This window comes from Bos indicus x Bos taurus, chromosome 23, assembly GCF_003369695.1.
Source record: "Bos indicus x Bos taurus breed Angus x Brahman F1 hybrid chromosome 23, Bos_hybrid_MaternalHap_v2.0, whole genome shotgun sequence".
Taxonomy (NCBI): Eukaryota; Metazoa; Chordata; class Mammalia; order Artiodactyla; family Bovidae; genus Bos; species Bos indicus x Bos taurus.
The window spans coordinates 18,740,915-18,768,881 of NC_040098.1; the positions used below are offsets into that span (position 1 = coordinate 18,740,915).

General features: G+C 50.5%; 1 protein-coding gene and 1 pseudogene across 1 annotated transcript; one reads left to right on the forward strand and one right to left on the reverse strand.

Annotated features, from left to right (window-relative positions):
• Window positions 1–2,821: 2,821 nt before the first annotated feature.
• On the reverse strand, window positions 2,822–3,234 carry LOC113881419 (annotated as a pseudogene).
• A 48-nt stretch (window positions 3,235–3,282) lies between these two features.
• On the forward strand, window positions 3,283–16,163 carry CAPN11 (calpain 11; the record flags this gene model as incomplete). The annotated part of the gene is made up of 21 exons (XM_027524465.1): window positions 3,283–3,522; window positions 3,886–3,955; window positions 5,063–5,181; window positions 5,974–6,107; window positions 6,308–6,476; window positions 9,582–9,665; window positions 9,756–9,841; window positions 10,021–10,095; window positions 10,223–10,383; window positions 10,582–10,751; window positions 12,528–12,539; window positions 12,832–13,043; window positions 13,353–13,392; window positions 13,495–13,563; window positions 13,650–13,707; window positions 13,828–13,892; window positions 14,178–14,246; window positions 14,819–14,897; window positions 14,993–15,109; window positions 15,553–15,611; window positions 15,729–16,163. Coding segments are annotated over 21 exons (2,115 nt in total), but the record flags the coding sequence as incomplete, so codon positions are not given.
• Window positions 16,164–27,967: the final 11,804 nt, after the last annotated feature.

Sequence of the window (27,967 nt, forward strand, 5' to 3'; positions counted from 1 at the left end):
GGGCTTAGGTTGGAAGAGAAAGGGCTGGAGGGGAAAGGGGTGAAGGGATAAGTCCCAGATTCTCACCCCACCCACCTACTCTCTCCCCTGCCCCCCACTCTGGTTTTCCCCAACCGGAAACCCCCCAGCCTCGGTGTCGGACACCAGGGCAATCCCAACTTTGCACAGGCCTGTCTGGGGGTGGCCTCACTGAGTGGGTGGCATTGAGCCAGGACTTTTCCCAGTGGACAGATGTGAGCATGGGGGCAGGAATGATTCCAAGCAGAGGCACCGAGGCAGCCTGTGCTCCAAGGTGCTGGGCTGGTCGGGGGCAGCCTGGGTGGGTTTGTCAGGCTAATAAGTGGAGAGAACAGGGGTCATTCCTGGACCCAGGGAAGTCCCAGGAGACACTGATGAGGGACTGAAGAATGGGTTTGCTTGCTTGGGGTGGTGAGTTAGGGGACATCAGGTAAGTTCAGCCACAAATGGCCTGTGACCTCCGTAGTTGACGAGGATGGGGAGGTGGTGCTGGGTCCCCAGGCCTTCCGGCCGGGGATACATGCCTCCCTCCAGGGCAGTGTGGTGCGAAGGTCACGAGCCTAGCCTGGTCTCTGCGGTCAGACTGAATCCACCTCAACCCTGACTCTGTGACCTTGCACCAACCCCCAACCTTGGCGCTGCGGCTTCCTGTTCTGGTAACTGTGGGTAATGCACAGCCCTCTCTTGGGCCTGGTGTGTCCTGCAGAGCAGGCGCTCAGGCCCGTCAGCTCAGCTGCTCTAACTCTTCTTGACCAGCTCGAGGGAGGAAGCACAGCTGAGCCCCCGGCTCCTGCCTCTGAGGAGCACAGCAGCCCTTTCGGGGCCCAATCCGGTCTCCCCTCTAGACAGCCCAGGACCCCCACCCCTCTCTGCAGCTGCCCCTTCTTTTCCTCACTCTGGGTTCCTCCCTCACCCCAGGCCCCACTGGGCTCTGTTTAACTTAGACCACATCCTTCCAGCCTCCCCGCTAAGTGCTTCCTTATTTCAGAAACAACTGAGAATATGGGGAGATGGGGGGACCGTCCCTGGGCGCCCAGGGGGCGGGGGGTAGGACTGCAGATTGAGAGTGGGTCTCGCGCTGTGGTCTCAGCTCCTCTTGCCCCTCCTCCATGCTCTGCCCTGGGGTTCACTGTTGGTGGCAGAAGGGAGTCAGTCCACAGTTAGGGAAGCCTCAGGAAGCGGGTAAGAGCCTGCAGTCCCAGTGCAGGAGGACGGATCCTGGGTCCCCCCACTGCTGCTGACCCAGGGTCTGTCAGCCGGCCTGACTTTTCCTCTCAGAGACTCAGCCGTGGGGCCATTCCCTAACTGACTCTCGCCGCTGAGACGCTCCTTTCCTTCTGCCCTCCTCCCCTTGACTCTCCATTATTTCCCCTCTCCCCAAAAGGCAGTGTCTGTTTGCACGGTCTAGAGATCATTTAAAAAAAAAAAAAAAACAGCTCTACTGAACTGTGATTCACACACCGTATAATTCACCCATTTAAAGTGTAGGAGTTGGTGGCTTTCAGTACATTCACAGAGTTTTGCAACCATCGCCACAATCAATTTCAGAACCTTCTCATTCTCCCCTTAAAGAAATCCCATACCCTGTAGCCATCAATTTCCAACCCCGCAACCCCCTAAGCCCCAGGCAACCATGATTATATTTCCTGTCTCTATATGAATTGGCCCATTTGGAGCACTTTGCATAATTGGAATCATATCATATGTAGTCCTTTGTGACCGCTCTCTTCACTTAGCCAAGTGTTTTTAAGGTTCATCTCAGTGCTTCATTTCTTTTCATTGTCCATGTATTCCTCATTTTGCTTGTCCATTCATCAGCTGATGGACATTTGGGTTTTTCCCCTCACGTTTCGGCTATTGTGACTAATCCTGCTTCTATTAACATTTGTGTACAGGTTTTTGTATGGACAGATGTTTTTAAATTTTATTTACTTATTTATTTTTGGCTGCGCTGAGTGTTGCTGCACGCAGGATTTCCCCAGTTGTGATGAGTGGGGCAGGTCTCTAGTTTCAGCGCACAGGCTTCTCACCGCAGTGGATTCTCTCGTTGCGGAGCGCGGGCTCGCTAGCCGTGCGGCACAGGCTTAGTTGCCCCGACTCATGTGGAGTCTTCCAGAACCAGGGATTGAACTCGTGTCCTCTGCGTTGGCAGGTGATTCTCAACCACCGGACCACCAGGGAAGTCCTGGACGTATTAACATACTTTCATCTCTCTTGGGTATATATACCTAGAGGCGAAATTTCTGGATCATGTGGTAATTCTGCGTTTAACTGAGGAGCTGCCAGACTATTTTCCGAAGTGGCTGCACCCTTTCACATCCCCCCCAGGAGAGTCTGAGAAGGCCAATTCCCCCACATCCTCACCAACACGTCTCGTTACCAATCTTTTGGAAGAGAGCTCTCCTAGCATCCTCACCAACACGTCTCGTTACCAATCTTTTGGATGAGAGCTGTCCTAGCAGGCTTCCCTGATAGCTGAGATGGTAAAGAATCCGCCTGCAATGTGGGAAACCCGGGTTCGATCCCAGGGTCGGAAAAATCCCCTGGAGAAGGGAATGGGAACCCACTCCAGTATTTTTGCCTATAGAATTCCATGGACAGAGGAGCCTGGCAGGTTATAGTCCATGGGGTTGCAAAGAGTCAGACATGACTGAGCGACTAACACTTAACTTTCAGTGGGTGTGAACTGACCTTGACTTGCATTTGTCTGGTGAATGATACCGAGCATTTTTCATGTGATTATTGGTCATTTGTATATCTTCTTCAGAGAGACTCCGATTCAGATCCTTTGTCCATTTTTTTTTCTCCCAAGGTTTATTGAGGGCATGGGGGTCTACAGGGAAGCCCAGTACCTGTGGGGAAGGCTTGCTGTCGGTCTGGAGGGCAGCGGCCTGGCAGGCAGCTGGAGAGAGGGGTCTCCAAAACCTGGGTTTACTTGAAAGTGTGGCCCTCGGCTCCACCATGCCCAAAACCTTTGGGTCTGAGCATGGCCACGTAGCAGGGCCTGCCTTCATGCTCCACCTGGTCCCTGCCCCGAGGTAGCATCTTCCCACATCTCTCACGCTTCAGGCAAGGCCAGTGCCAGTCCTTCCCCAGGGATGTCACCCGTTCAGCAAAGTACACCTCCTTGTTGCGCACAGGGCACCTGGGCACGGTGGCGCCGGATCCGCGGCAGGCAACTGGGCCGGAGCAGATGGGAGCACTGGACTCCTTTGTCCATTTTTAATGGGTTATTTGTCCTTTGATTGTTAAGCAGAGACCGTTTTTGACAGAGGGATTGCGGCCCGCATAAGCCAGAACCGACTCAAGGCCAAGGGCATGGGCCAGCACCACAACGCCCAGAACTACAACAACCAGAGCTTTGAGGAACTGCGAGCACTCTGCCTACGGAGGGGAGAGCTGTTCGAGGACCCCTTTTTCCCTGCAGAACCCACTTCACTAGGCTTCAAGGAACTGGCACCCAACTCCAAACACGTGCAGAACATCAGCTGGCAGCGGCCCAGTGTGGGCACCGGGAGGGGAGGCGTGGACTCCTGGGGGATGGGACATGTAGTGATGCCGCAGTCCCTTGCATGATTTCCAATCCCTCACCGCCCTCTCTTGGCTCTGCCCTGGATTCCACCTCCATTCGGGTTAAGGACAGTTCTGAAAGTGCTTAAGTAAAATCTCTCGGATGACCCTGGGAAGGTAACTCACTGACTTTTGCTGTCACAGCTTACACCTATGGCAGCTTCCCCCATCCGCCCCATCTCCCCCATCCACGTTTCCCCTAGAATCCAAGAGGCAGGCAGTATTCCCCGAGGAGGTAGGAGGGAGGTTAAGAGGGGATGGCTTGGGCTCTCTGAAACCTTTCTCCCTTCTCTGCAGCAAATCACAAGCAATCCTCAATTCATCGTGAATGGGGTCAGCCCAACCGACATCTGCCAGGGCGTGCTCGGTGAGTGGGGAGCGGGAAAGCCTGGGGTGTCTTCTGGGGCTGGGGAACTGGGACCCCAAGGCTCAGACAGCTCTTCTGTTTCCCTGCTTCTCCCCTAAGCCAGATGCCACCCCTACCTGCTGCCATCTGGGTCTGGGAATAAGCAGGGTGCTATATTAGTTATCGGGCTTTCCAGGTGGCTCAGCAGTAAAGAACCTGCCTGCAGAAGACCCAAGTTCAATCCCAGGTTGGGAAAAATCCCCTGGAGAAGGAAATGGCAACCCACTCCAGTTTTATTGCCTGGGAAATCCCATGGACAGAGGAGCCTGGTAGGCTACAGACCATGGGGTCACAGAGTCCAACATGACTTAGCAACTGAACAGCAACATATTAGTTATTAATTGCTCCAAGACTCAGTGACTTAAAGCAACAACAAACATCTATCATCTCACAGTTTCTCCGGGGCAGGAATTAGGAAGCAATAGAGCTGGGTGGGTCTGGCTCAGGGTCTCTCACGAGGTTTCACGGGAGCTGGAGGGTCCCCTTCCAAGATGGCACGCTCATGTGGCAGAAGGCCTCGGGTCCTTGCCATGTAGCTTCTCTGTAGGACACTCGAGCGTCCCCATATGGTAGCTGGCATCCCCCAGAGTGAGTGGCCTGAGACAGAACAAGGAGGAGGTTAGACTGACTTCACCAGCTGGTCTCAGGAGAAACAGGCGGTGACCTCCCCAGGTTCTGCTGTTAAAAGCAAACGAACCTGCAGGGACTTCCCTGGTGGTCCAGTGGTTAAGACTCTGTGATTGTCCTGTAGAGGGGCATGGGTTCGATCCCTGGTCCAGAAACTAAGATCTCACGTGCCACTCGGCCAGGAAAAAAAAAAAAAAGCATGCATGCATGCAATCCAAATCCCATGGAAGGAAAGGGGAACCAGCCTTCTGCTCTTGCGGGGAGGGTTGTAGAAGGACTTGTGGACACATTTTAAAGTCCCTGCAGGTACTCCGACTTCCTCAGTCTAAGGTATTAGGTGAAGGAGAGCTGCTCTCACGTGGGCTCTCACCACCGGTTCCCATCCTCGGCTTGGACTCTGGGGCACACACAGGGGAATGCGCAGTCCTGCTGTCTTTCCAGGAGACTGCTGGCTGCTGGCTGCCATTGGCTCTCTCACTGCGTACCCCAAACTGCTGTCCCGTGTGGTGCCCAAGGGGCAGAGCTTCAAGAAGAACTATGCTGGCATCTTCCATTTTCAGGTGAAGGACAGTTTGAAAGCCAGAGTTGATTTGTGTTTGAGGCGTGTGCATGTGTGTGCGGAGGCTGTGTGAGAGACAATTAGTACATGCTTTGAAGCTTACCTTTCCCCTTTCCTTTTGGAAAAAAAAAATGATATCTATTAGGGTAGATTTTTGCCTAATTATTAGAGAAATATCCTCTCACTAAAGAAATTGTGTAAGCTAAGCTTTTAAAGCCCCAAAAGAAAATAGTTGTATTGGTTTGTGATTCTCCTCTATCTCTTTCTCCTGCTTCTCGCTGTGTCGTGTCTTTCCTTCTCTCAGTAGAAACACACATATATGTATCAATATATGCATGTGTATGCGTGTGTTTGTCAACATCTATGACATGGGAGTTTCGCATAATTTTTGTAATCTGCTCTTTAAATTATGCAACATGTGGACAAATTCCTCGGGTCATAAAAATATTTCTGAAAGTCACGAGAGTTTTTCTGAATCACAAGACCTCAGAAATAAAAGACCAGCCAAGGTCCAAAGGCGGGTGGATCTAGACCACGGCAGAACCTGACTAGAGGCTGGAGGGCCTGTCAGATCTTTCAAGCTTTTCTGGAGGTGGGTGGGCTCTCTGTCACTGGTGTGTCATTGAATTGGCCACCAGGGGGCACTTGGGTAGCAGTCCTCCTGCAAGGAGAGGGGAATGTGTGTGTGTGTGTGTGTGTGTGTGTGTGTGTGTGCACGCGCGCTCACATTTGGAAGGGGGCCTGGGGCAGACAGACGCCCACACCCCGCTGACACCCACCTTGCTACCCCCAGATCTGGCAGTTTGGGGAGTGGATGGACGTTGTGGTGGATGACCGGCTGCCCACAAAGAATGGCAAGCTGGTGTTTGTGCACTCAGCGGAGCGCACTGAGTTCTGGAGCGCCCTGCTGGAGAAGGCATATGCCAAGTGAGTACCTAGCCAAGGGACTGGCCTGGCCTCCAAGCCTGCCCTGACCGTTGGCAGTGACGGAAGCATCTGGAATCAGGGGAAGAGGCAGGGGGACCGCGGGGCATCCCTCACTTCCCTCCCCGCCCCGTCTGAGGTCCAAGCTTACAACCAGCCGCCTCCCAGACAGAGCCCAGACAGTGCCTTATCTGTGCCCGCAGGCTGAACGGATCGTATGAAGCTCTGTCGGGGGGCAACACGGTGGAGGGCTTTGAGGACTTCACAGGGGGCGTGACGCAGAGCTTCCAACTCCAGAATCCCCCTAGGAACCTGCAGAGGATTCTTAGGAAGGCCGTGGAGCGATCTTCCCTCATGGGCTGCTCCATCGAGGTAAACCACGCTTGGTCTCGCTTCGGGGCATTTGCACCTGGTGTTGCTTTCACCTAGAAAGTTCTTTCTCCAGATACCTGCATAACTAGCCCCTTCTCATTCACATTTCCACTCCAGTGCCCCTCCCTCAGGCTTGTCTTCCCTGCCTTAGCTGTTCCTACTCCTGTTTTCCTCTCCACTTGGTTTTGATTTTTTTTCCCCAACATTTATCACAGTCAGAAACTGTCATACTTGTTAATGTGTATATTCATGACCAAACTTCTCCAGACAGTTTCCATATTCCACGAAGGCATGTCCAACTCTTTGCGACCCCATGCACTGTAGCCCGCCAGGCTCCTCTGTCCATGGGATTTCCCAGACACGAACACTGGAGTGGATACTGGAGTGGGGGATCAAACCCAGGTCTTCTGCCCTGCAGGGAAATTCTTTCCCATCTGAGCCACCAGGGAATCCCTTCCATGAAGGCAGTGACCTTATTTGTCTTTTTGACTGCTGATCCTGGGACTTCAGGTGGTGCTTGGCATACAATAGATTCCCAACACTATTTGTTCAAATAAATAAACCCAGAGTGCCACTGTGAGGCTTCCCTGATGGCTCAGCCATAAAGAATCTGCCTGCAAGGCAAGAGACGCAAAAGACTCAGTTCAATCCCTGGGTGGGGAAGATCCCTGGAGGGGGAAATGACAGCCCATTCCAGTATCCTTGCCGGGAAAACCCCATGGACAGAGGAGCCTGGCAGGCTACAGTCCAAAGTGTCACAAAGAGTCAGACATGACTGAGTGACTGAGCACAAGAGTGTCACTGTAAGACCCAGCAGTTGCATTCTTGGGCATTTATCCCAGAGAAATGAAAACTTAGGTCAGTCAGTTCAGTCTCTCAGTCGTGTCCCACTCTTTGCGACCCCATGAATCGCAGCATGTCAGGCCTCCCAGTCCATCACCAACTCCCAGAGTTCACTCAGACTCAACGTCCATCGAGTCAGTGATGCCATCCAACCATCTCATCCTCTGTCGTCCCCTTCTCCTTTTGCCCCCAATCCCTCCCAGCATCAGAGTCTTCTCCAATGAGTCAACTCTTCGCACGAGGTGCCCAAAGTACTGGAGTTTCAGCTTTAGCATCATTCCTTCCAAAGAAATCCCAGGGCTGATCTCCTTTAGAATGGACTGGTTGGATCTGCTTGCAGTCCAAGGGACTCTCAAGAGTCTTCTCCAACATCACAGTTCCAAAGCATCAATTCTTCGGTGCTCAGCCTTCTTTACAGTCCAACTCTCACATCCATACATGACCACAGGAAAAATGAAAACTTAGATCCACACAAAAGCCTGTGCCCAAATGTTTAAAGCAGATCTATTTGTAATAACCAGAACCTGGAAACGACTTAGATGTCTTTCAAAGGGTGAACAGTTGAACAGACTGCAATGAACGCATTTAGGGGATGCTGCTGCTAAGTCACTTCAGTTGTGTCCGACTCTGTGCGACCCCATAGACAGCAGCCCACCAGGCTCCCCCATCCCTGGGATTCTCCAGGCAAGAACACTGGAGTGGGTTGCCATTTCCTTCTCCAATGCATGAAAGTGAAAATGAAGTCTCTCAGTCGTGTCCAACTCTTAGCGACCCCATGGACTGCAGCCTACCAGGCTCCTCCATCCATGGGATTTTCCAGGTAAGAGTACTGGAGTGGGGTGCCATTGCCTTCTCCATGCTACTCAGCAATAAAAAGACATGAACTGTTGACACACACAATAACTTGGATGAGTCTCAAGGAAATTCTGCTGAATGAAAAAAGCCAATCCCCAAAGGTTCCATACTGTACGATTGCTTATATGACAGTGTTGAAATGACAAAATTATTTTTTTTAATCTATTTTTTTTTTTTGGCTGTGCTGGGTCTCCATTGCTGGGCAAGTTACTCTCTAGTTGCAGCAAGCAGGGGCTACTCACTAGTCCTCACTGCGGCTTTTCCTTGTTGTAGACAGGGCTCCCAGGCTTCAGTAGCTGCAGCTCTAGAGCACAGGCTTCAGAGTTGTGGCTGCGGGTTTAGTTCCCCCAAGGCATTTGGGATCTTCCCAGAACGGGGATGGGACCGTGTCTCCTGCATTGGCAGATGGATTCTTTACCACCGAACCACTTAGGGAAGGTCTTGAAATGACCAAATTCTTGAAAAACGGAGAACAGATTAGGAGTTGTCAGAGTTTAGGGAAGACAGTCATAAGAGATGATTGTTGGCTATAACAGGGCAACAATGGGATGTTAGCAGTGATGGAAATGTTCCATATTGTGATGATGGTGGTAGATACAGAACACTATACATATAATAACAATGCATAAAGCATACACAAGTGAATACTAGTAAAAGTGGAGGCAGCTGCATTAGATCAACAGACTGTGTCAACATATTCATTTTGGTTTTTATACTGTGCTATAGGGACTTCCACGCTTCCACTGCAGGGGACACAGGTTCAATCCCTGCTGGGGAACTAAGATCCTGTATGCTGTATGGCATAGCTAAAAAAATAAAACAGAACAAAAAACCTTGATATCATGCTATAGCTTTTTTTTTTTTTTTAGCAGTTTTTAAAAACTAATTACTTATTTTTATTTGGACAGCACTGGGTCTTCATTGTGGTGTGGGGGCTTAGTTGCCCCACAGTATGTGGGGTCTCAGTTCCACAACCAGGGTTTGAACCCTGGTCCCGGGCAGTGGAAGGCGGGTTTTTAACCACCAGACCATCAGGGAAGTCCCTGAGCTATAGTTTTGGAAGATGTTACTGATGTAGATCCTGTACACAGGATCTCTCTGTATCATTTCTTAAAATCGCTTGTGAGTCTGCAAGCATTTGAAAAGGCAAAGTTGAATTAAAAAAAAAAAAAGTGAACCCAGATCTAAATAAGAAGAAAGTCCTAAAAAGAGGGGATAATATATACACGTCTAACCGATTCACTTCACTGTACCTCTGAAACAAACACGACATTTATTGTAAAGCAAATCTTCTCCAATAAAAATAAGTTTTAAAACAGGGAGTTCAGAGAGTTGTCACCTGTCTTCAGGTACCCCCGTCTTCCTGACCAGCTCCTGAGTTCCTCTCAAGCCCTCTGTGTTCTGCAGGTCACCCACGAACATGAGCTGGAGTCCTTGACACAGGGTATGCTGGTGAGAGGACATGCTTACTCAGTGACCGGCCTCCAGGACGTGAGTCTGACCCCTGCAACCCCACCCAGAGGGGCGCGAGGAGAACTTCTTTGACCCTAAGCTCCTGACCTCTGCCCACAACCCACCCAGGTCTCCTACCAAGGCAGGACAGAAACACTGATCCGAGTCCGGAATCCCTGGGGCCGGATTGAGTGGAATGGAGCCTGGAGTGACAAGTAGGTGGCTCGCCAGCACTCTGGGGGTAGGGGCAGAGCACACCGCAGACCCCACCCCCACGGAGCAAAGCCAAGCCACCGAGAGATTCTCCATCTAACCAGGACTCTCAAGTGGCTCAGGGGTGAGGGGAGCCCCGGGGGAGGAACAAGCTCTGCTCCCCCACCTGTCTCTGCTCCAGCGCCAAGGAGTGGGAGGAGGTGGCCCCAGATGTCCAGAGGCAGCTGCTGCACAGGAAGGAGGACGGGGAGTTCTGGTCAGTCCCATGCCCGCCCCCTTCATCCTCCTGCCGCCCATCGCACCCGAGCTTTGGACGGGGAGGTTCTGGGGGGGTCCGTGGGTGTGGGTGTGCCACTGATGGCTCTGCGCACCCCCTACCACAGGATGTCCTACCAAGATTTCCTTGGCAACTTCACCCTCCTGGAAATCTGCAACGTGATACCCGACACGCTCTCCGGGGACTACAAGAGCTGTTGGCATACCACCTTCTACGAGGGCAGCTGGCGGAGGGGCAGCACCGCAGGGGGCTGCCGGAGCTACCTGGGTGGGCTGGGTGGGGTTGGGGGGTGGAACTCGGGGCAGGGAGTGGGTGATGGGCCACTGACTCACTGCACAACCAGGCTCAGGGGCCCGGGGCAAGGGCCATCAGATGCCACTGGGCCCTGTGAGGAGGCGGGCGTGTGGCCTGGAAGCCCATCCACCCTGGGAAGGGCAGGGCCATCCTGACCTGCTTCCTCCACAGACACATTCTGGACCAACCCCCAGTTTAAGATCTGTCTCCCCGAGAAGGATGACGACATAGAGGACGATGAAGCCGTCTGCACCTGCCTGGTGGCCCTGATGCAGAAGAACTGGAGGCGGACGAGGCCCCACGGAGCCCAGCTGGAGACCATTGGCTTCGTCATCTATTCGGTGGGTGCTCAGCTGGTCCCCTGGCCACTCTTGCTCCCGCAGTGGCCTCACCCCCTGGACCACTGCCCACCCCACAGCCCCAGGACTAGGACACCCTCCCTTCAACCACCTCCACACCCCTAGCTCGCTCTTTCTTCTCCGCTCCCCACAATGTTGTGTTAGTTTCAGGTGTACAAAAAAGTGGATCAGTGGTATTTAGACACATACCTACTCTCTTCCCACATAGGTCATTACATAGTACTGAGTAGAGTTCCCTGTGCTGAACAGGAGATCCTTATTGGTGGTGGTGTTTAGTTGCTAAGTCGTGTCTGACTCTTCAGTGACCCCGTGGACCGTCCATGTGATTTCCCAGGCAAGAGTACCGGCATGGGTTGCCATTTCCTTCTCCAGGGAATCTTCCCTGACCCAGGAATCCAACCCGTTACTCCTGCCTCCTTTCCGGCATTACCGGCAGGTTCTTTACTGATAAGGCCCTGGGGAAGCCAGGTCCTTATTAGTTACCTATTGTATTTACAGTACTGTGTGTATATCAATCCCAATCTCCCAGTTTATCCCTACCCGCCCAACCCCTTGCCCTGGCTTTTTCTTGAGTGGTGTGTTGAGCTTTTAAGGCAGGGCTGACAATTTTCTTTCCAAATATTTTAAATTGAAAACTCTTAAGGAGGGACTTCCCTAGTGGTCTAGCGCAGGGGGCATCTGCTCTATTCCCAGTTGGGAACAAAGATCCCGCATGCCACAAGGTGTAAACAAAAAGGAAAAAAAAAGAAAAGGAAAAAAAAAAAAAAACATTTAAGGAGCACTTCCTCTGTGCCAGGCATTGTTCCAAGGGCCTTTCAAATAGTAACGCCTTAATAAAAAGGAAGGAGACTGGGAGCCAGAGGCAAGGTCATGTCCAAACTCATACCGGTTTCGACACACTCAGAAATTTCCCCACAGCTCCCAAGCCTCCACAGAGTCACCCCACCAAGAACATGGAGTCTGGCCAGGAAAAACCCCTGACAAGTGTTTCCCAAGCTGTGCCTTGCAAAATCCTAGAAACGCCCATTTGTCCTTTCACTTACATAGTCAACAATATCCATGGAGCACCTTCTGTATGCTCAGGCATGAACAAAAGCAGACTTGAGCCCTGCCCTCCTCCTAGGCTGTGTGTCCCTCAGGTTAACAGACACACCCCAAGCCATTTCTAAGGTTAAATGCGACCCCTCCCAGAAAGGCTGCCTTCTCTACACCCACCCAGAGCTCCCCTGGGCCATTAGTATATTAAAGGTTCTGCAGGAACCTATATTTCTGCAGGAGAGCAATGTATTTATCTTGGTTTAAGTCACCTTTTTATAAAGCATCTTTTATAGAGCAACTTTTTAATGAGCACCTTCGTTCTCATTCCTGGGTTTCTATGAACTTCCTGGGGAAAATGAGCATTCCATGGAAAATGCTCTCCCCGTGTTTTTCCCCAGTTCTCCAACTGCTTAGCAGCGTTGAGACTGGGTGAGTTAGTTCACCACCTCTGGGGGATTTCCTTTCCATCCTTAACCTGAAGTGACAAAATATCCTCTTCGCAAAACTTGGTATAAACCATACTTGGCTGTCCAAAGCAAAAGGAAAGGTTATTAAAGCTGGAACTTAACAGCTCTTAGATCCCATGCGCCTCCCCACACTGGTGTCCCAGGGCCCTTATTAGCAGCCCCTCCCCTGCTCAACACACACAGCCTGACTTCCATGGACCTGAGCCCCTTAGCCATCCTGGGGATCTGACCTTCCTCGTTCTTCCCTTCCCAGATCCCAAAGGAGGTACCGAAGATGAGGGGCTTGACGTCCGGCAGACACCCACCCCATTCCCGGCTGCGTGCAGATGGGCCAGGGGTGGAATTCGGTGAAGGGTCTGGGGGCCACTGGGTCAGGGTTCCAGCCCCCTTGGGCCCTGGGTGGGAGTCAGGGAAGGAAACCACTTCCTTCCCTGGAGGGAAGCTACCTGCCAGCCACAGCATCCCCCTAACCTTGCCCAGCTGGGCCTCACTGTGGGGGTCCCTCTCTCCCTGCCCTCTCCCCGAGGACCCTGGACCCACCTGCAGGGCACATACAGTTTCAGAACCTCCAGGATGTCCACTTGAAAAAGGACTTCTTCGTCAAGTACCAAGACCTGGGTTTCTCGGAGATTTTCACCAACTCGCGGGAGGTGAGCAGCCAGTTCCAGCTGCCCCCAGGGGAATACATCATCATCCCCTCCACCTTCGAGCCGCACAAGGACGCCGACTTCCTGCTGCGGGTCTTCACAGAGAAGCACAGCGAGTCCTGGTGAGGGGCCCCACCTCACTACTCCAAGGCCACCTGCCCCCCACCCCGAGCTGTAGGATGTCATGCTCAGGGATCAGTCATCCGGTAGCCTCCCCCCGCCACCGACACTCTGTCCCTAATTTACAGTCAAGGAAACTGAGGCACGAGGCAGGGAAGTCCAAGGTAGTAGCAGAGTCAGAATTGGAACCCCAATCCCATGGCACCCATTCCCTATTGCTTCAGATACACATGACCTCTCCACCCTTCCCCCTGGAGTCCCTGTTTCCCTGAACCCCTGCTAACTCCACGCCTTCGTCCACTTCTGCCCAGGGAACTGGATGAAGCCAACTACGCTGAGCTTCTCCAAGAGGTGAGGGGAGGCCATGGGGTTGGGGGTTCAGGGCAGTATGTGTGGGTTGGGGTGTGAAGGAACGCTCTGGACCGTGTCCCTCTCCCACCCCTTTCCCTCCAGGAGAGCATCTCTGAGACCGACATAGACCAGGACTTCGTACGTTTGTTTCACATAGTGGCCGGTGGAGAGGTGAGAGGCAGAGGTCTGGGGGTGCTGAAAGGAGGTGACTGGGGGCTGAAGGGGCCAGACGGAGAGTTTACGGTCCCCCTTCCTAGGGCAAGGAGATAGGCATGTATGAGCTACAGAAGCTGCTCAACAAGGTGGTCTCCAGATGTGAGTCTTCCGCCCGCTACAATCCTTCCCTTAATCACCCTTAATCACCCCTGCCCTCCTCCCCATCCCAGCAACACTCAGCCACCCCTCCCCTTCTTTCTGCCCCTCCCTCCCTCACAGTCAAAAACTTCAAAACCAAGGGCTTCAGCCTGGACGTGTGCCGCTGCATGGTCAACCTCTTGGATGTATCTTCCCGTCCAGTGGGCCGTCCTGCCCAGTGCTATCCTGCCCCAGCCCCTACCCCTGAGCCTGGCCCCAAGGCGGCCACCTCTCTGGCCAGCCATGCCCTCCTTCTGGATGGGGATTAGGCTCTGGGGTGGCAAAAGACGCCAGTTCTTCTGGCCGTCACCACAGTTACCTACAGGGCCCTTTGGCCTTGGTCCCCACCTTAGTGAGCCGCTCTGCTTCCTAGCCCCTGGAATGTCCTCCCCACCCTCTCCTCTGATATCCTTGACTGCCTCTCCTCTCAGAAAGATGGCTCTGGCAAACTGGGGCTTCGGGAGTTTCAGGTCCTGTGGAGAAAAATCAAGAAATGGACGGTAAAGGGCATTGAGGGGGCAGTTTATGGGGGTGAGAGAGGTCCTTGTGAGGAATGAGGACTAGGAGGTCTAACAAAGATGAAACTGTAACAGGAGCCCCTGACTAGACATGCGCGTGTACACACACACACACACACACAAACACACCCTGGGACGGAGTTGTTGACATGCTGCCACATGAAATAGTCAAAATGTTCCCGGAACTTTCCTGACAGTCTCAGTGGTTGGGACTTCTTCCAATGTGGGGGGTGTGGATTGGATCCCTGGTCAAGAAACTAAGATCCCTACCCTGCAATGTGGCTAAAAAAAAATGAAAATAAAAATAAAATTCAATAACCAGCAGAGTCTAGGTATCAACTAACATAAAGGATACAGGCAGAGAGCCCTGAGCAAGGTGCCAGGAGCCAGCTCTGCAGTCACCAGGCGATAGGAATATGGGAGCTCAGGTGTAGGCCGGCGGGGGACGGGGCACGGGGGCTCCTGGGGGCTTGGGTGGTGGTTGTGAAGCATTTCACCCCTTGTGAAGCATTGTGCCCTGCACATGGCCCTACCACAACTGCCTGTCCCTTCAGGACATCTTCCGAGAGTGTGACCAGGACCAGTCAGGCACCTTGAATTCCTATGAGATGCGCTTGGCAGTTGAGAAAGCAGGTGGGCTAGGGGCGGGACAGGGTTTGGGGGCTGGGATGGGGGAGGCAGTGGCCAAAGGGCTGGACTCTCTCCTTCCACACCCCTCCCTCTCCCAGGCATCAAGCTGAACAACAAGGTCACGCAGGTGCTGGTGGCCAGGTACGCGAATGACAGCTTGATCATGGAGTTTGACAGCTTCATCAGCTGTTTCCTGAGGCTGAAGGCCATGTTCAGTGAGTCAGCCGGGCACCTGCCCACACCCCACCCCGGGCCATTGGCCCACCGGCCTTCTCCCGCATACCTGCGCGAGAAGCACTGCTCCAGAACCCTCCCCTCCACAGGGCGCAGACAATCTGGGTTCAAATTCCAGCCCCACCATTGCGGGCTCTGTTGCCTTGACCAAGTCACTGTATCTCTCTGTGCCTGTAAGTGTAGATAATAGTGCTGCCTACATAGGACCATGGTAGAGGTTAAATGAGATAGTATCTAGAGAGCACTCAGAACTGGCCGTGGTTCAGAGCAAGGCTTTAGGAAGGAGTCCTTATCATTAACTCCCTACTGGACTGGGGATGTAGCTGGAGAGAGGGATACCCTTTCTGACCTCTGCCCTAGTTGAAAATGGGTGACCACTGACTTACCTCCCAACCATCCTCCCTTTGCCTCCTCCCCGAAACAGCGTACTTTCTAACCATGGACCCTGAGAACACTGGCCAGATTTCCCTGGACCTGAACCAGGTACGTGGAAGGGATCTCAGGCACCCCCACCCATGGCTCCGCTAACCCTTCCCTCTCCATGGACATCATGCCCCATCCCCACCTCTCCCATCTTCTGATGTTCTTCTCACCTCACAGTGGCTGCAGATAACCATGTGGGGTTAGAGGCACTGCAGGATCCCGACTTCCTTCCACCACCAGCACCACCACCAGCCCCCACAGGGCTACTCCCTGTGGCACTCAGCTCTGCAGCCTCTGCTGATGGAATGGACCCTGGATGCCAGGCTCACTCCATCAGCGGGCCTCCGGGCCCACCCTCCCGGGCCCACCTTCCCCACTCAAAATGTTTTTCTTTTACCCCAACCAGGCTTCCAGTGGCTGGATTTACTCCACAGTTTCCTCCCTCTCCAAGTATATTTCACTACAGGTGAAGTTACACTTTCCCCAGTGTCCCCAGCTGGGGAGGTGGTCCACGCTTTCCACTCTGCTCAGGCTCCCCTGTTTCACGGCCCCTCCCTCCTCCCCCTCACTGGGTGTGGGGGGCATTAATATAATGACCAACACATGCCACTGGCTTCTGTGTCTCTGTGTTTCTACGTCAGGAAGAGGCTGGCGGGGGTGTAAGTCGTATCCTCAGCACCAAAAAGGAGGAACCCAGAGCTCTCCGTTGGGGTGGTACCACACCCCTGTCCTTGGGAGTGTTTCAGTTCAGTTCAGTTCAGTCGCTCAGTCTCAGTCGTGTCCGACTCTTTGCGACCCCATGAATCGCAGCATGTCAGGCCTCCCGGTCCATCACCAACTCCCGGAGTTCACTCAGACTCACGTCCATCGAGTCAGTGATGCCATCCAGCCATCTCATCCTCTGTCGTCCGCTTCTCCTGCCCCCAATCCCTCCCAGCATCAGAGTCTTTTCCAATGAGTCAACTCTTCGCATGAGGTGGCCAAAGTACTGGAGTTTCAGCTTTAGCATCATTTTGGAAATGCAATATTGTCACAGAGCTAGAGGGCACTGTTGGCATTTATGGGTAGTGCTGGGGATGCTAAAGGCAAGGAATGCCCCATCACAGCGTGGTACCTGGAGCAACATCCTAGGGGAGAGCTGAGCCGCCGGACGCTGAGCCTCCCCTCCCATCTCCTCCCTCAGACTGGAATCTCCATAAGTGGCACTGCTGCTGTCTCAGAGTTCAAAAGCCCTACTGGAGTCAGCCAGTCATAGAGGGAGTCAGCCAGTCATAGAAACGCACCGAGCCTCCGGGACGTGTGGCTGGGGAGGAGTGGGGGACTGTGGCCACAGATCAGTTCATTCCTGCCTTAAAAGGTATTCAAATTCATTCTTATTGTTGAAAAACTGCTGCCTGGCTGTTGTCCTCACCCGGAAGGAGGGCGGGATCCTTAGTCCACCAGTCCTTGACCTTGGAGTCTCTGCCTCAGAGGCCTCCAGCTTCCAGCCCCTAGACCCCAGCCTCCTGCTGCAGTGGGAAGACTGAGACCAGCAGCAGTACCCCCAGCTGCACTTCTCTCAACCTTCCAGATCTCCCTGTGGCTCTCTCCCCCACCCCTGCCCTGGGTAACTGTGTTTGGGAGCTTTGCAACCTCTTGCATAGACACAGCCTCTAAATTCCTTTAGAATAAAGTCTAACGAATCTAAACCCCCAATGAATTGTAATCCTTCCCCGCTCTGTGTACTTTGAGCTTCCCAGGGTAGCTGGCTTCGTTTCCTCCTGCACTAAGAACTCAGAGGCTTCCTTCTATTTGCATTAAACCCACCCATTCCTCTTAGGCTTGGGGGTGGGGGGTGGGGGTGGGATTCCAGTCTTCCTGAATCTGGTGACCAATTCCCAGCACCAGCCCTGCCCCTTGTCGCCTTTGTGACAACCACCCATTGCTCCATTGCCTCCCCCATCGCCTCGGAGCCATCATTTCCGGCCCTGCCACCCTCCTCTCCCATCCTCTGTGGTCTTGTCTGAGAAAGAGGTCACAGTTTGTTAACAAGGGTCTTAAAGACTGATTCCTCCACCCTGTCTTCCACCACCACCTTTTCTTTTCAGAGCAGCTAAGGAGCGAAGGTCCCTAGGTGGGAGCAGGAATCTTTTCGGAGAGGCTGGAAAACTTGAGTTTTTGAGAGGACCGGGCAGTCCCAGTTGGTTCTGGGGAGCCCAGCTAGATGCTGACCCCACCCCTTCCTTGTCCCTTGCCCCAGCTGGAGATGTCACCATCTTTTATCTGGGTGGCCTTGGCAAGTTATTTTATTTCTCTAGCTGTCTCCTTTTTCTCATCTGTCAATTGGGGGTGACAGGGAGTTCCCTGGTGTCCTAGAGGTTCGGATCCCAGGCTTTCACCGCCCTGCTCTGGGGACCAAGATCCTGCAAGCCATGCGGCATAACGCCCCCCCAAAATGGGGGTGACAGTGCCTGTCTCAGGGGTGCTGTATGGACGACTAAGATTAAGAGGGTGAAGCACTGTGCTTCCCACAGATGGTAAAGCTCTCATTGTCACCTGAAAACTGGGTTCCCCTCTTAGTGAATGCTAAGCCAAAAGACACAACCAACTCAAAGAGCAGAAGGAAGGATTTATTACTTGCAGCAAATAAGGAGAACACCGGAGATCTTTCCCAAAGCTGTGTCTCCCCAAACGGCAAAATCGGGCAAGTTTTTTTGTTTGTTTTGTTTTGTGTTTAAGTTAAAAAAGAGTAATTTTTAAATTTTTTATTGGAAGTTTTAAACTGAGGGTATATGCATATGCATGAAGGGGCTTGAGAGGAGGAGAATTCTGCCTGGATTACGGCAAAGGTTAACAGAGGACAGGCTTCAGTTGATCGAAGTCACCAGGGGTCAGAAAAGGTCAACCTTGTCATCCCATATGTTTCTGTTGAGCTGGTGGTTGAGCACTTCTGGCTAATCTTTACCAGTGAAACAGAACTGGAAGTCATAATTTATAACTGATTTGCCATTCTTACTTCTCTTGCCTCATGAATCATTTGTTCTTCCATTCCCTTAAGACCATCATTACTGAGACCTACTCAAGTGCAAGCATTGTGGTGGGCCTGGGTCACAAAACAGGTTTAGGCTCAAAATGCTTTCTCTTTTGTTAAAAAACAGTAGCTGGTTATTTTCCTCCAGGGACCCCCTACCCTCTCTGCTTCCGTTGTCACCATGCTGAGCAGAGCCCTATATATAGTCTGTGCTCTGAACAACCCAAGGGGGCACCATTCACCCCGAATAGGATGTGAGAGGCACCCTCAGTTTGACCACATGACTGTGCTGTACTGGAGAAGTGAGATGAACCAGCATACACTGAATAAATAATATCTAATTCACACATGCATTCAACACGTTTGCAAACATGCCTTCATCACATTCCTCCACACCCAAACTCTAAAACAGAAGTTGTCCCCCCACCCCCTCCCCCCAGCTACGGCCAGGCCTGGCTGCTCCCTCCTCTTGGTAGTCAAATTTGCTCTCTGCATGCACACCCTGACCACTCTTTCTGACTCAATCCATTCAAATACCCACTCTGACAATGCCTGGGAGGCCATTCCCATGACATCTCTGCCATCTCCAGAGATGGTCTATAATCACACTTTCTGCTCTTCTCCTCTGGTCCTCAGCATGGGGAACTTCCTCTGCTCACAGCAGTGTTTTGCTGGGGAAGGGCATGAGACCATGCTGCCAGCGCCCGGCTCAGCATGTGCTGGGTGCCTGTGACTGAGGTCACGTGGTAGAGCTTGCCTCGGGATGACTCACTGCCGCTCTCCACAGCTGCTGCCCCCGTTCCCTTCAGACCCCCTCTTCAGCCTCCATCTGTATGGCAAAGACGAGGTCACCTGGGGGAACATAGGTCCCCCAGAATAGTTCTGGAGTTTTTTCCTCTGCTCTCTGAGAAAGTGGGGTCAAAATAGACCAGAAATCCTGCCATTTGCAATAAAAGGAATGGACCTTGGCACTGTGCTAAATGAGATAACTCAGAGAAAGACAAACACAGGATGATCTCATGTGTGGAATCTAAAAAAATGTTTTAAATAACTTAAAAACAACTCAGAGGACAGATTGGTGGTTGCCAGAGGTGGGGATGAGGACTGAGTGGAAGATGTTAAAGTGGTCAAAAGGAAGAAACTTCAGTGACAAACATGTGCTGGAAGGAATTCCCTGGTGGTCTAGCGGTTAGAATTTCAGTCTTCCACTGCCCGGGGCCAGGGTTCAATCCTTACTCAAAGCACTAAGATCCCACAAGCTGCACGGGTTGGCCAAAGAAATAAAAAGAACAGAAAGTCATGGGGATGTAACATATGGCACAGTGACTATGGTTAATAATACTGTGTTGTTTATTTGAAAACAGCCAAGACTATAGCTCTTAAAAGTTCTCATCACAAGAAAAGTGAGAAAGGAGAAAAGAATGTCTAAATCTAGGAATAGGGTGGAGGGTGTGACAAGAAATATACAGGATGAGCCCAGAGCATCCTGAGTGCCAAAAAGTACGGAAATGTTTAAAAAAAAAAAAAAAAGTAACAAAAACAAAAAACACAATGATGGGAATATGTGAAAGGTGATGTGTAATTCCCCACATCTGAAGTGTGGGCAGCTGATAGTGACTTCCTTCCAAAGAGGGACAGCGTGGAAACTGAGAGAAAAGAGTACCTTCAAGGTAGAGAAACGTGGGACTTCCCTGGCGGTTCAGTGGTTAGGATTCTGTGTTTTCACTGCCGAGGGCCCCTTAGAGGAAGTGGGAACGCACGAGGGGTGCAGTGTGGCCAAAAAAAAAAGACACATCTGACAAATAGGACCTTCGACTTCAGGCAGGTGATCAAGGTTAACATCAAGAGAGAAAAACCACGTGGATAGAATATTTCTTCGATATGATGTGATGAGAATGACATTTTATGTCTATGGTTTCATTCCCCCAAACCGCAAACTCCAGGACTTCCCTGGTGGCTCAGTGGTTAAGAATCTACCCGCCAAGGTAGGCGACACAGATTCAATCCCTGGTCTGGGAGGATTCTATATGCTGAGGATGCAACTGAGCTCGTGGGCCACAACTCCGGGGCCCGTGCTCTAGAGCCCATGTTCCACAACAAGAGAAGCCTTCGCGCTGCAACGAAGAGTCGCCCCTGCTGGCCGCAAGTAGAGAAAACCTGCACGCAGGGAAAATCTGCATTCAGTGCAACCAAAAGTGAATGGTAACTAAATAAATACTAGATATTTAGTTTAAAGATGAGGCTCCAGTCTAATCGTAAGAAAAATAGCAGACAAATCCCACTTGCGGGACATTATGCAAAACTCCTGACCAATACTCCTTCAAACTGTCAACATCGTCAAAAACAAGGCAAGTATGAGAAACTGTCACGGTCAAGAGACTATATACATACAATGGAGTATTCAGTTCAGTTCAGTTCAGTCACTCAGTCGTGTCCGAGTCTTTGCGACCCCATGAATTGCAGCACGCCAGGCCTCCCTGTCCATCACCAACTCCCGGAGTTCACTCAAACCCACGTCCATCGAGTTGGTGATGCCATCCAGCCATCTCATCCTCTGTCGTCCCCTTCTCCTCCTGCCCCCAGTCCCTCCCAGCATCAGAGTCTGAAAAGACTCTGCAATGAGTCAGCTCTTTGCATGAGATGGCCAAAGTACTGGAGTTTACTTGGCCACAAAAAAGAGAATGAAATCTGGCCATTTGTGACAACATGGACGGACTTGGTATTACGCCAAATGCAGTAAGTCAGACAGAGAGAGACAAACACCACATGAGTCCACTTACATGTGGAATCTAAACAAATGAACAAACATAACAAAAACAGAAACAGAGTTATAAACACAGAGAAAAAACAGCTGCTCCTGGGGAGAAGGGTAGGGGGAGGAGATACATATCTTGGAGCTATTTTTCTATCAGTATACAGAGAGCTGCCTTATGATTTTTTTTTGTTGTCGACTATGCTGGGTCTTAGTCGTGACATGCAGGATCTAGTTCCTAACCCAGGGATCAAACCTGGACTCTCTGCATTGAGAGTGCAGAGTCTTAACCACTGGACCCCCAGGGAAGTCTCTCCTTTTGATTTATTACAGCTGCAGAGTATTCCACTGCAGCAAAGTCTCATCATTTATTTATCAGCTATTTATTAAGTTGTTTGCAACCTTTCCCTACTATAAATAATGCTAAAGTTAACACTGTCCATATGTCATCTTATATAGTGGAAATATTTCTATAGGATAAATTTCTAAAAGGGGGTTACTGAGCTCAAGAATATATAGATCCGTAACTCAGATACATATTAAATTCTCCTCCATAAAGGTAATACCAATCTAAGTTCCTACCAGCAATACGAGAGTGTCTGTTTACCCACTAGTGTTCTTGCCTGGACAGGACAAGAGGACATGTCCATGGACAGAGGAGCCTGCCAGGCTACAGTCCATAGGGTCGCAAAGAGTCAGGCATGACTGAGCCACTGAGCACACATTTCCCCATTCAAGGCAGTATGTGGTCGAACTTTTGCATATTTACAATGTGAGAGAAGAAAAGTGATTTCTGACCTTGCAATTTGCATTTCTCTTTTTGCAAACTGAAGCTGAGCAAATATTCACATTTTCCTTGCATTTCATTTTCTATGAGCGCTTTCTAGTCTTAACTCATTTTTATACTGGGCTTTTGTGTTTTTCCTTATAAAATTCTAGGGGCAATTTACATTTTAGGAAGATTTGACCTTTGTCTGCAAATATTTTCCTTTGTCATGTGTCTCTCCACTCTGTTTTTTAAGCTTGCCCCATAGACTCCACCCGTTCACTCCCTCAGAATTTCCCTCTCCAGGCCATGGGGCCCCTCTCACAGACACATCCAGAAGACCCTCTAGTTCCTCACTCTTCCTGGTGGAATTTTTTTTTTTTTTTTGATGTATTTATTTATTTGTTTTTGGCTGCTCTGTGTCTTTGTTGCAACACAGACTTCCTCTAGTTACAGTGAGCAGGGGCTACTCTTGGTCGTGGTGCCTGAGCTGCACGTTGAGATGGCTTCCGTCGTTGCAGAGCACAAGATGTAGGGCGCTCAGGCTTCAGTAGTTGCGGTGCACTGGCTTAGTTGCTCAGAGGCACGTGGGGTCTTCTCGGACCAGGGATTGAACGCATGTCTTCCCCACTAGGAGGCAGACTCTCAACCACTAGACCACAAAGGGAATCCTTCCTGGTGGCCTTTGATCTCTTGGTGACATTGGACTCTAGACTGAGACGCCTCTTGTGAGCAAATAACCTTTATTCTGTCCTTTATCGACTTTAGCGGTTACACATTCTCATTAGGACACAGAAAACATGGAAAAGTACACAGATGAAAAACAAAACTCACCTTATACTGCAGCTCCCAGGGCAACTGCTTTCAGTCTACCAGTGCCTATGCACGTTTTTAATTGCGTGTAGGTTTTTCTATTTACAAAGTAAATTTCTTAAATTTATCCAATCCCTTTGGGAGCGGATAGCTGCACTCTCCCACCTCTTGGGTTTCTCTTTGTCCCTATTCTGTCTCACAAGGAGGTGATCCCGAGGTGCTTGACATGAGGGAACGTCTCCCTCCTGCCCACCCCCAAACAGCCTCACTCTCTCTCCTGCACTTGTTTCTCCTGCCCCACCCCCCACCCGCTCCAAGTTTAACTGCTGCTCACCCTCCTGCCAGAGACGTCAAACTCTTGGTCTCCTTTGTTTTTCAGAACCACCCAGGTGGAAACCTGAGTTTATCAACTCATCCTCCCAAACAATGCTGGTTTCCCTCCTTCTGGTAGTAAAACCAGCCAGGAGTAACCTCCAAGACTCACTATACGTGGTTACTCACTATACTCACTCCAGCCGCGTCTTATCTTGCTCACCAAACATTTCCCTAATTCATCCTGCTCTGGTCTCTGGGCTTTCCTCATGCTCTTCCTCGCCTGGACACGGTCCCCTTTCCGCAGCAGGTCTCCCCAGGACCCTTTGTCACATTCTGCCCATCCTCTGCCCCAGTGCAGCCCTGGCTTCCCTGCCCTCCCGAGCCCCGCTGCCTCATAGTCCCCCCCACATCCCTGGCTCTGCTCTCCAGGGGGGGCCCCCTGTGAGGAGCCACACTGCACACACCCAGGCCCCTTGCTGGCAGGCTGCCCCATTCTACCAAGGTGCCAAGCACTTCCCCTAGAAGTGCATTTATCTCTCTGTATTGTAATTTCCTGTTTACTCCTCTGTCTCCCTACTGACCATACACCGGGGGCAGGACTGTTTTTTCATTGATGTATTTCAAGTGTACATTAAATAAGTTTATTGACGTGGAGGAAAGAAATGACTCTCCAGCTAACATGACTGCTCCCACACTGAACCCTCAAAGCTCTCCATCCAGCATGATTCCTGGAGGGCTAACTTGGCCTGGCTGGACTTGGTACCCTCTTTAGGTCTGCTATGCAAGCCCCTCCACCTGGACTGACTGCCTTCCTCTGTCACCACGGTCCTCTCGGAACCTCAATTTACTCGTCTGTCTACAGGAAAGAACACTCTGGAAAACTGTGAGGACAAGTGAACGATGTGCCTTGTAGATGGCAATGTGATGAATGAATACCAGGAGTGGGTACATTATTTTAAAAAAGCACTACTGTTCATCAAACATGTTTTCTATACCAGGCATTGTTCTAACACCCAACTATTGATATTAATGCCTTTCATCCCAACAAATTAGCTCCTTTTCATAGAAAAGTATACCAAGGCACAGAACAGTTCTTGACTGATTTGCCTTGATTCCACCCTGGCGTAGAGGACCTAGGATTTGAACCCAGGTCATATAGCTCCTCGGGCTTCCCTAGCAACTCAGCTGGTAAAGAATCTGCCTGTAATGCAGGAGACCCCAGTTCAATTCCTGGGTTGGAAAGATCCCCTGGAGAAAGGATAGGCTACCCAGCCCAGTATTCTTGGGCTTCCCTGGTGGCTTAGATGGTAAAGAATCCACAGGAGACCGGGGTTCAATCCCTGTGTTGGGAAGATCCCCTGGAGAAGGGAACAGCTACCGACTCCAGGATTCTTGCCTGGAGAATCCCATGGACAGAGGAGCCTGACAGGCTACAGTCCATGGGGTCACAAAGAGTCGGATACAACTGAGCAACTTTCATTTCGTATAACTCCACTTGCTTAACCACCACCCTCTATTGCCCATCTATTAAATAATACACTTAACATTATTTGGTCTGAAAGCTGCCTTCTTCAACTAATTAATTAACTGGGTTTTGTGACCCAGTCATACAGCTATGTTCTCCTGGCCCGATTCTAATTCCAATGGTAAATCTGTAGGTAGGTTTTTGTGTAGATAACCACTTACCTCTCAAGGATGGAGACATGTTCAAAATGTAGCTCTTAAAAAAAATTAAAATGCTGAATTTCCCTGGTGGTCCAGTGGTTAAGAATCCATTGTCTATCAATTCAGGGGACACTGGTTCCATCCCTGGCCCAGGAAGATCCCACATACTGTGAGGCCACTAAGCAGCCACTAGGCCTATACCCCACAACTACTGAGCCCATTCTCTAAAGCCCACGAACTGCAACTACTGAAGTCCATGTGCCCTAGAGTCTGTGCTCTGCAACGAGAGAAGCCACCGCAATGATGAGCCCGTACTCTGCAACTAGAGAGCAGCCCCCACTCGCCACAGCTAGAGAAGGCCCACGCACAGCAACAAAGACCCAGCCTAGCCATTAAGAAATAAAAGAACCACGCCCATGGTTTTTCTTCTTCGACATTTGTGTTATCAGATTCAAATAGAATAAATACTCATCAGTTGAATTAAACAGAGACATTTAAAGACATCTGTTTTGTCATATTTGACACAGACTTACCTTCAATGGTACTTATAGACGTCTGTCCCCAAATCCACACTTCTAGGTCCTTCAAGCATTCTGAGGATGAGGTTTCCAATCCCTTCCCTCATTTTCAGAATTTCCTCACCAAGAGAGAGATGGGGGAAGGAGGAAAGTGCTTACTTAGCCTGGGTGCAGGAGAAGAGAGATAGAAGAGTTTATGTGGATCCTTCGGTGTCTGTAGCTCAGACCATGGAGGGTGGCATGGCGACATCACCTCTATGTAAGAAGTTTCCCTAGTCTCCCTCCCTTGTCTGTTCGGTTCCCACCCTCTGATGTTAGCCTTGTACCTGGCGCAAAGCACTATGGGGACCAGAGAAAGGAGAAGGGGTGCAAAGAGGCCAGCGCTGGACACCCAAGGAGAGACTGAGACAGAAAGGAGGAGTCGCCCTCCCCAGGGAACAGCTAGAAGCAAGAGGTCTGCCTCCCAGCACCATGCCCCCTAACTGCTAGGTCGCACTGCCTTTACTTCCGGGAGGCCAGAAACTTGTTGGATGCCAGGAGTAAAAGAGAGGGCAAAAGATGAAGGAGCGTTAGAGAGATCCAGAGAAAAAGGGCAGACGTGACGGGGACCCACGTTCAGTATTAAATGATCGATAGGCAGAATTCAGAAAAGATGCAGAGGACAGCAGTTAACGTAACAGAATATGTCCATGTATTCAGCATCAAGATTAGGCAGTGTCAACATTTTGCCATATTTCCAGTAGTTTTCATTCATTTGAATTTATTTATTTGATTTTTGGCTACGTTGGGTCTTTGTTGCTGCACCGGCTTTTCTCTAGTTTTGGTGAGTGGAGGCTGCTCTCTCGTTGTGCTGCATGAGCTTCTCCTTGTGGCGGCTCCTCTTGTTGAGGAGCATGGCTCTAGGGCACTAACTTCAGTAGCTGCATCACGCGGACTCAGTGGTTGCAGTTCCCAGACTCTAGATCACAGGCTCAATAGTTGTGGCCCATGGGCTCAGTTGCTCCATGGCATGTGGGATCTTTTCAATTCAGGAACTGGACCCATGTCTCCTGCATTGCCAGGTGGATTGCTTAACACTAAGCCACCAGGGAAGCCCTCTTCATTCTTTTTTTTTTAAAGGGATAGTACATTACAGGGGCTTCCCTGGTGGCTCTGCCTGCCAATGCAGGAGATAAGGGTTTGATCTGTGGGTCAGGAAGATCCCCTGGAGAAGTAAAAGGCACAACCCACTGCAGTATCTTTGCCTAGAAAATCTCATGGGCAGAGGAGCCTGGCAGGCTAAAGCCCACGGGGTGGAAAAAAAGAGTTGGACATGACTGAGCAGCTAGAAAACAACAACAACAACATACATTACAGACACAGCTACTTAGAGCCTTTCTCCCGTCTATGTTTCTTAGGTTACTTTTTTTTATTTACACTTTTTGTATAAACCACATGGCATGGGAGATCTTAGTTCTGAATAGGGATGGAACCAGTACCCCCTGTATTGAAAGCTCTGAGTCTTAACCACTGGTCAACCAAGGAAGTCCCCCCCATCTATGTTTCAACTTTTACTACATGGGCATATGTGGGTTAGGTATCTATAAAAATATATATACTGTTGCTTATGTGTTCTACATTTTTAAATACTGGGTATCATTTGGCTTATATTCTTTTGCCATTTGGTTTTATCTTATTCAACATCATTCTTTTGAAACTTATCCCTGTTAATATATGAGAGTGCATTCATTTTATCCTTGGTAGTTGAGGGCTACTGAGCCCTCACACTACAACTACCGAGCCCTCATGCCACAGCTACTGAGTCCTCACGCCACAACTACTGAGCCCTCATGCCATGACTACTGAGTCCTCATGCCACACTGCTGGGCCGTAGTCGTGGCATGAGGGCTCAGTAGTTGTGGCGTGAGGGCTCAGTTGCTCTGTGGCATGAGGGACATTAGTTTCCCAACCAGGGATCAGACTTGCATCCCCTGAATTGCAAAGTGGATTCTTAGCCACTGGGCCACCAGGGGAGTTCCTATAGTGTCTTTTGTTAAATGTTTTCGAATTATTATTGAAGTTGGGTGATTGATACATGGGGAATCATTATACTGTTATCTCTACTTTTATGTAATTTTGAATATTACCCTAACAAAACGGTTCTTAAAAATCCATAAAGCAATTCTGTATCATCCCAAATTCCTAAAGATCAGTTCCTATATTTTATCATTTTACTTTCCACATTCAGGTCTCTAATGCCACTGGAATTTATTTTTGTAGTGGCTGTGGGACAGGATCAAATATTGTATTTCCCTCAGAGATGGCCAACTGTGTCCAGTTCTGTTTCTGATCCTGTTTATCCCTTCTCCTCTGACCAGAAATTTCCCCTCTGCCCCATATATCCTTAAGTCTGCTTCTAAGCCCTCTATTCTGTTCCTTAGTCACTGTGTATACTCTCATCTTGCCACAGTTTTTTAAAATTAATTAATTTATTTGGCTGTGCCTACAAATACAACTAAGCAGAGTCTTAGTTGTGACATGAAACATTTTTTACTTCAGTTGCAGCATGTGAGATCTAGCTCCCTACGGGCTCCCTGC